At 42.9% G+C, this 12,268-nt stretch overlaps 1 protein-coding gene across 2 annotated transcripts in view; it reads right to left on the reverse strand.

Annotated features, from left to right (window-relative positions):
• Positions 1-8,277: 8,277 nt before the first annotated feature.
• TMCO3 (transmembrane and coiled-coil domains 3) overlaps positions 8,278-12,268 on the reverse strand; it is a 49,768-nt gene continuing 45,777 nt past the window's right edge. Inside the window, exons 11-13 of one of the 2 annotated variants that reach the window (XM_081085055.1) lie at positions 11,820-11,899; positions 10,775-10,924; positions 8,278-9,237 (exon numbers count right to left, since the gene is read on the reverse strand). In XM_081085055.1, coding sequence (XP_080941181.1) covers positions 9,124-9,237; positions 10,775-10,924; positions 11,820-11,899 — 344 coding nt within the window. In that variant the 3' untranslated portion in view covers positions 8,278-9,123. The remainder of the gene's footprint in view (positions 9,238-10,774; positions 10,925-11,819; positions 11,900-12,268) is intronic. The other variant, XM_081085056.1, reaches the window with a different exon arrangement.

Genomic DNA, 12,268 nt, shown 5'->3' on the forward strand with positions numbered 1-12,268 from the left:
AGGCAGGAACTATCTTGTTCACTTCTACACACCCCTCACCTCTGGTTCGAGCATAATCAACCATGCATTCATGTTTGATTTTATATCTGTTCCTTAAATAAATGAGGCAAGTTTCTTTCCTGACCTCCCATGAAAGATTTGCTCTAATAGCTGCTACTCACATCTTAATCTTCTACTGTGTAAGTGTGTAGCTACCTGGTATGTGACATTCTCCTTTTTGATTCCTTTAGGCCTGAGTAAAGTTCCGTAACACGTGTAGTGCGATGCTTCAAGCTGTGTGAACCGAGGAAGCTGACTTGCTGCGAGCCTGCTCTCCGCACCCTCAGCAAAGCTTTAGACACCACAGAAGGGGATGGCCCTGCCGTCAGAGGTTTAGGAGATGGAATTCTGGCCCCTGAGACAAGGACACCACAGGTGGTGCTGACAGGTTGCAGCACGTGTGAGGAGTGTGGGGACTTGCAACAGGAAGAGCTGGGGCGTGGCGTGGTTGTGGAAGTTTCAGGCGAGAGCTCCAGGTGTAACACCTGGCCACCCAGATGAAGTGCTTGGGGGACATCTGACACAAGGCACTCGCGGGCAGCTAGTACTGCTCGGGTTTGCTGGTGTTAAGGTGGCCGACACACCCTTCTCCCATCTGTCTTTAGAATTCTCAGGGCTGGAAGCTCAATTCTCCAAGCGTGTCAGTCTCGTAGGAATGGAATCAAACCTTTAGACACGGTTGTAAATTCAAGATGATGATGTCACCACCGGGCTGGTCAGCAAGCACACGTTTTCCCTTTGGCAGACATATCTACAATAAGATTCATGCTACACACTCGTCACGTGCACACACACACACACACACACACACACACACGAAATGCTGAGAGGAGGCAGGCCTGGGGTGGGGGGGATGGTTTGGGTTGGTTTAATGTTGGTATCTGGGAGGCAGGTGGTCTGCAGCTCCCAGGTGCAGGGGTTTGAAGGGATGGAGACAAATGCGCTGAGCCTTCTGCAAGTCTGGACAAAAAGGTTAGGACGGGGTTGAGAGAGGGCTTTGTGAGTTCAGTATGGGGCAGACTGAAGCAAGTTTACAGACGCAGAAGACACAAGAGGTGCGGGTGAAGACACAGGTGAGTAAAAGCTAAAGAAGCCAAGTCCTGGAGCTGGAGGAGGGTGGGCCCAGGGAGGTATTGAGGAAGGAGGGTGGGCCCTGGTGGGGGTGAAGGTGGAGCTGTCCATGGCTTCGTGGTGACCTGATGACTTAGGACTCTCCAAGGAGCATTCTCCACAGGCAGAGTCCTCTAAAGGCATTCCCTTTTGTCATTAAGTGTGCACCTTTACTTATATATATATTTCTAACATATTTTTATTTATTTCAGAGAGGCAAGGAGAGGGAGAGAGATAGAAACATCAGTGATGAGAGAGGATCATGACCAACTGCTTCCTGCTCGCCCCACACAGGGGATCGAGCCCACAACCAGGGCATGTGCACTGACTGGGAATCGAACTGTGACCTCCTGGTTTATAGGTCGCTGTGCAACCACTGAGCCATACTGGCTGGGAGGTGTGCATCTTTACTTAATTCATTCTCAGAGTGATGTCAACTCCACGTTTTGTTGAAAACTTGATGTCAGCGCATCAAATAGGTTTCATTCAGTTCAACAAAACGTAATGAACTTCTGGCTCTGCTGGGATGCAGGAGATTCAAAACAAAATAAAATGTATCCCAGAGGCCTTCAGCATGTTCCAGCTTGCGGGATGGAATAAGACAGTGTTACAGATGGGATAGGAAGGCCTCAGCATCATCACATGAGTGGGCCAAGCCAGGATGCCTAGCACACTGCTGTGTATACACTCAACGACTCAAAGGGAATGGGCAGGACCATCTGTATAATTTAGAGATGAATATGACCAATGCTATTTTCTAAAAATAAGCACGTTTATATCATTTCTCCATGGACTGACTTCAGACTAGATGTAATTTACTTCATTTTAAAGTGTTTTAATTTATATTACTGCAATCCATAATTTATATCTGCAATACATAATTCCACCTAACAGGTCTGTCCAAGTATTTTGGTCAAATATTTAGGCTCTTAAAGCCAATATTTATAGGAAAACTGTAGCTAGGGAATCTTTAAAAGGATCAGATAGTCATCTGTGTGGTTTTCTAAAATAAGGCACATAATCACCAAAATACACTTTTAAAATTGAAAGTTAGGGGACCACGCCATCTTGGGAAACAGAACTGCTTGAGACTAGGATCCTGGCCTCAGCACCACCCAGTCTGATCTCAGACGCATACCAGGACCCTGCAGCCACTGGGGACAGAGACCTGTAACCACAGCTACAGACCTGCGGACACCAAAAGTTCAGAAATCCCAGCGGCAGATCCGTGAGTAACAGAGCCCATCCCCCCTTCCCACAGGCTTGCAGGCAGCGCCAGAGTAACTAACTGATAGACCCACCCCTCAGCACTCCAGGAACTTTAGCCTGGAAGTGCTCGAGCACCTTGGAACTGATCCTACACGCACTGCCAGCTTCTGAGCCCTGGGCTAGGAGCAATCGCTCGAACACCGGGAATTTGTCCCACGTATCACAGGCCCAGGGACCCTGATTCTCTGGGTAGGTGGCAGCACCAAGCACCAGTGACTTGACTGTGTTTCTTTTCACCTGCGCCTGAGATCCTGGTTTCCTGTGCATTCATACTAAGAGCCAGTGACTCCAATTCCTGGTGCAAGGGCACACAGGGACCCTGATTCTCAAGGCAAGGTCGCGCGAAGCAACAGAGACTCTGATACTGGATTTTGGGGAACTCTGACTCCTGGCGCACGCTAGGGGGCTCTGGTTTTCAACACGCTTCGGGGGGTCTCTGTTTCAGCACGGTGCAGGCAGGGTCCCTGATTCTAAGGGCGCGTACGAGGCCACATTGAGCGCTGACAACACTGACTGAGCGAGCCTGGTTCCCACCAACCCACAACAACCACACATCTTAGTGTCAGAGCTCTTCAGTGACACTAGGGTGGTGGGAGGCTCCCACTGCACATGGCCCAGGCCCACGCAACTCGACGTTTGAACCATCGGGAGATAATTAGAATGAAGAGACGAAACAACACCCAGAGGAAAGACAATGAGGAGTCACCAAGAAAGGACATTAATGAAGTTGAAGCATGCAACATGACAGAAAAAGAATTCAGAATAATGGTTGTACAATTCATTCACTGGATGGATGAGAAAATCAACAACCTATGCAAGAATCAGGAAGAAATGAAAAGTGATATAGCTACAATCAAAAACACCATGGAAAGTTTCAACAGCAGACTAGAAGAAGCAGAGGACCGAATTAGTGAATTAGAAGATAAGGCAGAGAAACAAGCTCAATCTGAACAGCAACTGGAGAAAAGAATTAAAAAGCAGGAGGAGAGTCTAAGGGAGCTTCGGGACAACATGAAACGAAGTAACATACGCATAATAGGGCTGCAAGAAGGACAAGAAGAGCAGCAAGGATTAGAAAATCTATTTGAAGAAATAATGTCAGAAAACTTCCCAGATATGGGGAAGAAAAAAGTTACACAAGTACCGAGAGTCCCAGGCAAGATGAACCCCAAAAGACCCACACCAAGACACGTCATAATAATGATGGCAAATGTACAAGACAAAGACAGAATCTTAAAGGCTGCAAGAGAGAAACAGAGAGTTACCTACAAAGGATCCCCCATCAGATTATCAAATGATTTCTCAACAGAAACACATCAGGCCAGAAAAGAATGGACAGAAATTTACAAAGTGATGCAAAGCAAAGGACTGAATCCAAGAATACTCTATCCAGCAAGGCTATAATTCAAAATTGAAGGGGAAATAAGAAGCTTCACAGACAAAAAAAGGCTAAGGGAGTTTATCACCACCAAGCCAGCAATGCAAGAAATGCTAAAGGGACTGGTGTAAAAAGAAGAACTAAAAAGCCCAGAAAGAAAACAGCTACACACAAAAAAAATAGAAATGGCTACAAACAAGTACCTTTCAATAATAACTTTAAACATAAATGGACTAAATGGTCCAATCAAAAGACATCGAGTGGCTGAATGGATAAAAAAAAATGACCGCCGAAACCGGTTTGGCTCAGTGGATAGAGCGTCGGCCTGCGGACTGAAGGGTCCCAGGTTCGATTCCGGTCAAGGGCATGTACCTGGGTTGCAGGCATATCCCCAGTGGGAGATGTGCAGGAGGCAGCTGATCGATGTTTCTCTCTCATCGATGTTTCTAACTCTCTCTCTCTCTCCCTTCCTCTCTGTAAAAAATCAATAAAATATATTAAAAAAAAAACAACAAAAAAACATGACCCATATATTTGCTGTCTACAAGAGACCCACCTCATTAGAAGGGACTCACACAGACTGAAAGTGAAGGGATGGAAAAATATCTTTCAGGCAAATGGAAATGAAAAAAAAGCTGGGGTAGCAATACTTATATCAGACAAAATAGACCTCAAAGTGAAGGCCATAACAAGAGATAAGAAGGGCCACTTCATAATACTAAAAGGATCAATACAACAAGAGGATATAACCCTGATAAACATATATGCACCCAATGCAGGAACATCCACATACATAAGAAAATTCCTGGAAGATATCAGGGGAGAGATCGACAACAATACAATCATAGTAGGGGACTTTAATACACCACTGACATCACTGGATAAATCTGCTAGACAAAAACTCAGCAAAGAAACAGCAATCCTAAATGACTCACTAGATCAGATGGACTTAATTGACATCTTCAGAACACTTCACCCCAAAGCCACAAAATATACGTTCTTCTCAAGTGCTCATGGGACATCTTCAAAAATAGACCACATATTGGGTCACAAACAAAGTCTCCCCAAATTCAAGAAGATTGAAATCATACCAAGCATCTTCTCAGACCACAAGGCCATAATATTAGAAATAAACTACAACAAAAACAACTCAAAATACTCAAACACTTGGAAGCTGAATAGCACGTTATTAAATATTGATTGGGTTACCAATGAGATCAAAGAAGAAATTAAAAACATCCTGGAAACTAATGACATTGAAAACACAACAATCCAAAACCTTTGGGACACAATGAAAGCAGTCCTGAGAGAGAAGTTTATAGCTCTACAGGCCTATCTCAACAAACAATAAAAAATGGTAGTAAATCATCTAAATCTACAGCTCAAAAAATTAGAAAGAGAGCAACAAGAAAAGCCCAGAGTGAGCAGAAGGAAGGAGATAATAAAGATTAGAGCAGAAATAAATGACATAGAGACCAAAAAAACAATACAGAAAATCAATGAAACAAAGAGCTGGTTCTTTGAAAGGATAAACAAGATTGACAAACCTCTAGCCAGGCTCACCAAGAAGCAAAGAGAAAGGACCCAAATCAACAAAATCAGAAATGATAGAGGCGAAATAACAACAGATCCCACAGAAATACAAATGATTGTTAAAAAATACTATGGACAACTCTACTCCAACAAACTAGACAACCTGAAGGAAATGGACATATTCCTAGAAAAATACAACATTCCAAAACTTAATCAGGAAGAATCTAAAAATCTCAATAGGCCAATAACTATGGAAGAAATTGAAGCAGTCATCAAAAAGCTTCCAGCAAACAAAAGCCCAGGACCAGACAGCTTCACAGGGGAGTTTTACCAAACATTCAAGGAAGAACTAAAACCTATCCTCCTCAGACTACTACAAAATATCCAAGAGGAAGGAACACTTCCAAGCTCATTCTATGAAGCCAGCATCACCCTAATACCAAAACCAGGTAAAGACAACACAACGAAAGAGAATTACAGGCCAATATCCCTCATGAACATAGATGCCAAAATCCTCAACAAAATCGTAGCAAATCGGATCCAGCAGTACATCAGAAAGATCATACACCACGACCAAGTAGGATTTATCCCAGGGATGCAAGGATGGTACAATATCCGCAAATCAATAAACGTGATACATCATATAAACAAATTCAAAGAAAAAAACCACATAGTCATATCAATTGATGCAGAAAAAGCGTTTGACAAAATTCAACACTCATTTTTGATAAAAACTCTCAGCAAGGTGGGAATTGAAGGATCATACCTCAACATAATAAAAGCCATATATGACAGGCCCACAGCCAACATCATACTAAATGGACAAAAACTAACACCATTTCCCCTAAGAACAGGAACAAGACAGGGATGCCCACTCTCACCACTCCTGTTCGACATAGTACTGGAAGTATTAGCCATTGCAATTAGACAAGAAGAAGAAATAAAAGGAATCCAAATTAGAAAAGAAGAAGTAAAACTGTCCTTATTTGCAGATGACATGATATTATACTTAAAAAACACTAAAGACTCCATGAATAAACTATTAGACTTAATAAAAGAATTCGGCAATGTAGCAGGATACAAAATTAACGCCAAGAAATCTATGGCATTTCTATACACCAATAGTGAATGTGCAGAAAGAGAGACTAAAAAAGCAATTCCATTTACCATCGCACCAAAAAAATTAAGCTACCTAGGAATAAACTTAACTAAAGAGGTAAAAGACCTCTTCTCAGAAAACTACAGGACGTTGAAAAAGGAGATAGAGGAAGACATAAAGAGATGGAAGAACATACCATGTTCTTGGATTGGTAGAATCAACATCATTAAAATGTCCATACTGCCCAAAGCAATCTATAAATTCAACGTACTTCCCATTAAAATACCAATGGCATATTTCACAGACCTAGAACGTTCTCTCCAAAAATTCATCTGGAATAAAAAACGACCCCGAATAGCTGCAGCGATCCTGAGAAAGAACAAAGTAGGTGGGACCTCAATACCAGATATCAAGCTGTATTACAAAGCCACTCTTCTCAAAACTGCCTGGTACTGGCACAAGAACAGACATATAGATCAATGGAATAGAACGGAGAGCCCAGAAATCAGCCCCAACCAATACGCTCAATTAATATTTGACAAAGGAGGCAAGAACATACAATGGAGTCAAGATAGTCTCTTCAATAAATGTTGTTGGGAAAATTGGACAGATACATGCAAGAAAATGAAACTAGACCACCAACTTACACCATACACAAAAATAAACTCAAAATGGATAAAGGACTTAAATATACGACGGGAAACCATACAAATACTAGAAGAATCCAAAGGCAACAAAATCTCAGACATATGCCGAAGCAATTTCTTCACTGATACAGCTCCTAGGGCATTGGAAACTAAAGAGAAAATAAACAAATGGGACTACATCAAAATAAAAATCTTCTGCACAGCAAAAGAAACCATCAACAAAACAAGAAAACCCACTGCGTGGGAAAACATATTTGCCAATGTCATATCTAATAAGGGCCTAATCTCCAAAATTTATAGGGAACTCATACAACTTAACAAAAGGAAGACAAACAATCCAATCAAAAAATGGACAAAGGACCTAAATAGACACCTTTCAAAAGAGGACATTCAGAAAGCCAAGAGACATATGAAAACATGCTCAAAGTCACTAATCATCCAAGAGATGCAAATCAAAACGACAATGAGGTACCATCTCACACCTGTCAGAATGGCTATCATCAACAAATCAACAAACGACAAGTGCTGGAGAGGATGTGGAGAAAAAGGAACACTTGTGCACTGCTGGTGGGAATGCAGACTGGTGCAGCCACTATGGAAGAGAGTACGGAGTTTCCTCAAAACACTACAAATGGAACTCCCATTTGACCCTGTGATCCCACTTCTAGGAATATATCCCAGGAAACCAGAAACACCAATCAGAAAGGATATATGCACCCCTATGTTCATAGCAGCACAATTCACCATAGCTAAGATCTGGAAACAGCCTAAGTGCCCATCTGTAGGTGAATGGATTAGAAAACTGTGGTACATCTACACAATGGAATACTATGCTGCTATAAAAAAGAAGGAACTCTTACCATTTGCAACAGCATGGATGGAACTGGAGAGCATTATGCTAAGTGAAATAAGCCAGTCAATGAAGGAAAAATACCACATGATGTCACTCATTTCTGGATAATAAAGACCATTATAAACTTATGAACAAAAATAGATACAGAGGCAGAGCTGCCTCGAACAGACTGTCAAACTACAGCAGGAAGGCCGGGGAGGGTGGAAGGGCAGGAGGGGGGTGGGTAAGAGATCAACCAAAGGACTTGTATGCATGCATATAAGCATAACCAATGGACATAAGACACTGGGGAGTAGGGGAGCCCAGGGGATTGTCAAGGGCGAGGGAAAAAAAAAAAGGAGACATATGTAATACTCTTTGTAATACTTTAAGCAATAAAAAAAAAAGTATTTACCCAATAAAAAAAAAATTGAAAGTTAAAACTTAGGCTGTGCAAATAGCACTACATTAATTTGGTCTCTTGGAGAATAGTGTGGTAATATACAAATCACAGCAACAACAAATTAATAAAGATTAATTAAACACAAAAATCTTATTAAAATAATCTTCAATAAGTTTCAATTAGTTATATTTTGATCATAAAGGATCTTTATTAAAGAATGCCAAAACCAAGTATTTTTTAAAAATTATATAACCTAATAAAAACTGACATGAAATTGTTTTATTTAAAATTGTTATAATAAAAAACAAATAGACATTTGTAAGATATTTATCTCATTTTAGAAAACATAGGCTTTAAGGATTAAAAGTAACTTTTCAAACTCGTTGCCAGAATTAAAATTTCACATCACAGAAGTGTTTTAATAACAAATACTGACCAACAGATTACAACACCAAAGCTGTACAATAAATAAAAAAGCTTTCTAATTATTTTTACCAAGATATCATGAATTGATAAAATAACAATAGAAAGTTAACATTAATTTCCGAAAAAAAGGCACATCCAGGCAAAATAGTCAAGGCGACTTATAAAATGCAGCGTAATGTTTATATTGTGCATGATCAATTGAACGCAATAAATTACTCTGGAAGATTCTAAAATATGGCAGTAATAGATTGTAAAGCTGGGCAAATAAGACACCCCCCTCCTTAATAGCGTATTTTGTTCCCCAAAGTGCAGTTCAGAACTATCTGAAATGTCATGCTTCCCTGCACACAGGTTTTGCTTTGCAAAGTTGTTTATCATCTTGATGCCTCAGAGACTTGACCGCCGGTCTGGCCGTGGCACGCACTTCGTAATTGCAGCTCTCCACAGCACTGGGGCCAGTAAGAGACTGAGCGTGGTCACACTCAGGATCAGGAGGTACACCTGCAACAGGAAAACTGAGCGTCATCTCAGGATTAAGAGGTGCACCTGTAACAGGTAAGTCTGGGTGTGTCCCTCAGGATTACTATGACCACCTCAAACCACAGATATACTCTCAGGTTCACCCCTATACAGACACAGGTACCTCAACATTTGGATGTGAGGTGGACTGAGGTTAGACCATCAGTGGAAACTTCTCAGGTCGATGCATCACTGGTGCACACACTGGAGTCTGTGCAATCGGAGTCACCCCTTGGGCTCAGTAGGCAGTCAGACCGACCCCTTGGGGGTCAGTTGGAGTGAGGACACAGGCTCAGGGCAGGTCTCCAATGGAGCTCATGCATCAATTCCATTCTCCCGCAATGGTTTTAAGTGCTCTTTAATAGCAGGACTTGCTTTCCTCACACTTATGGATACAAGGAGACAACCACATAATTTTGAATGCCTGCCAGCATTTCACATGTACCAATTAGAGCTTTTATATTCATTCAGTCCACATGTATGAGGGAGCAGGTGTGCAGGTCCAAATATTCAGTGTCACGTGGCTGGGTGGACTTTCCTGACACCATCACAACTTGGGGAGGGACGCTGTAAGGCAGGGCAGTCAGGAGGCCCTCTTGCTGTGGCCCCTGCCCTAGGGAGGGGAATGAGAGCAGGACAGACCCCTTCAGGCCCAGAAGTTCAACTGTGCTGACGTAGACATCACAAGGGGCAAAGAGTGACACTCAGATTGCAGGAGAGGGCTATGGAGTCAAAAATGATTTTAAATAGAAGTTACTATTAGGAACTTGTGTGTCTGGAAATCTATGACTTAAAAACATCCTGAAGTTAACTGTTTCTACCCTGGGAAACACAAAAACAGCTGATTTCCACAGTCTACACAGTACGCAGTTTTCCAGCCCGGCACACATGTGATTTCTTAGTGAACGAGCAGTTCAAAAGCAGAGAGTTCAAATTCCTATACTATTACCCAACATTTTATACATTCAACAACAACAAAACTCCCTTTGATGTCCATCTTGTTTTCACTGAAACAGTAATGCTCTGTTTGTAGTTATTAAATACTTTCCATAGTTATAGCATCCATTTGCCCTTAGCTCACTCAGGGCTAATACTCAACTCCGTTATCTGGTCCTGGAAGCATATTCAGGTTTTAAACATTACACCTTTAACACCAGGAAGCACAGAGTGCGGCATATTTACCCATGGGGTTGGGAGTCTTTTTTTTCACTTTAGAGCCACACCCCACCGCCCATCACAGAAAAAAACCTCCTTCTTATCAAATTTAGTGACAATCATGGATCATCAGATGATACTTATCAAATTCTAGTTCATAGCCAGTTAAAAAAGGGCAAATAATAAAGTTTAAAAAAGTAAAAATGGGCAAAAATGCAGAGGAAAAATGTAAGTGCAAATGGAAGGTGGACACACACTCATGCGCACACACGATGCTCAGACATCAGCAAGAGGAGTGTCCAACGGGACAGTGACGAGGCACCTGCCCGACCAGAACACTTGCAGGGAGCGGGTGGAAACTCACCTCCCGAGAAATGATGCCAGCTCTGCGCGCTCTGCTCCCCAGGACAAAAGAGAACTCGCTGACCTGGGCCAGCCCCGCGGCCACGATCCACTTGATGTACTGGCTGGTTTTCGGCAAGAGGAGAGACAAGACCAGTGCTGCCAGAACAAACTGCGAGAGTGCCCATGTTAGTGCTTAATCAGAGCCCCGGTGGCCAAGCACCCAGGACAGAGAGGACACAAACGCCGGGGCAGCCCTCGAACAACACACAGAGGGGACATACAGAGAGGCACTTCTATGCTGAAGGCACCAAAAAAACACAAAATGTCTGAAATAAAACCACACAAAACACCAAGGCCAAATCCAGGGTTTAGGTTCCTTTGCAGAAAACAAAACCTTCCCCCCCACCCCTGCCCCAAACTAAATGAACAGCATTAAATATTATACAGCGTTCAAGTGGAAATTTTATTTTTAATAAGAGAGAATGTATTTCTCTCATGGAAGCAATCTCCAGAGGGGTGAGCAGCCTGGAGCTAGTAGGGCAGCTAGACCGTCATCGGGGATTCTGGCTCCTTCCAGTGGAAATATTTTAAGTCAATTTCTATAATCCACAAAGCCAGATAGCTACAGAGCAGGTCCGGACATTAAAAGTTAATACAGGGGACGCAATGATTTGTGCTCTTGGAGGACAGACAGGGAGAGTGGTGAAATAATTCTCCTGACTTCCCTGGAGGACCCAGAGAGCTATCTAACTCCAGCTATCTTTCTCCCATTCCAGCTTCTAACTCCCAGATTCAAACATACTCAATTCTGAGACAAACAAAGGAAAACACATCCAAACCACCTGTATCCTAACCCAGACCTTCCCCAGGCGGTGGGGTGGCAGGAGGGGGAGGAGGGGCATCACAGACAGGTGTTCCAGGTAAGTGGCCCTGCCGGCGGCTCACAGACTCGGCATCGCTGTGGGCAGGCACTCAGGCCCAGGAGGAAGTACGTGCGAGTGTGACCTGTAAACCCCAAGATAACCAGGGTGTGACCCATCCCGAATGACTGAGAGGCTCGGTACCTTCATGATCACCACCGCCAGCGTGAGGACCATCAGGATGGTGAGCTCGTACACCACGAAAGTGGGAAACACGTGGAGGCCTGTGAGGAAGAGGACGGGCACGGGAATTCTTTCAGGATCACACAGCCCATCTCCGAACAAATACACACCTGCTTCTCACTGATAAACCTATTAACTCTCAAGCTCCTCAGACGTGTTTCAATAGAGGGATGAATTCTTGTAAGCACCATCCTGTTGTGCTGTTTGTTTATGCGGAGAGCAACGCTGACACCAAACTGACTGGAGCCAGTACTTAGTGACATTAACAAAGTGTAGTGAGATGAAGTCCATGTTACAATGTCTTTGCCACAAATAACTGTGACAGGAGGGCAAGCAAGCGATGTTATAGTTTTTCTCCTTAAGGCCACTCATTCTTGCAACAAACACCAAATGTATACCTGGACTAGCAC

Source organism: Myotis nattereri (genome assembly GCF_964212035.1).
Source record: "Myotis nattereri genome assembly, chromosome: 2".
NCBI classification, from domain to species: Eukaryota; Metazoa; Chordata; class Mammalia; order Chiroptera; family Vespertilionidae; genus Myotis; species Myotis nattereri.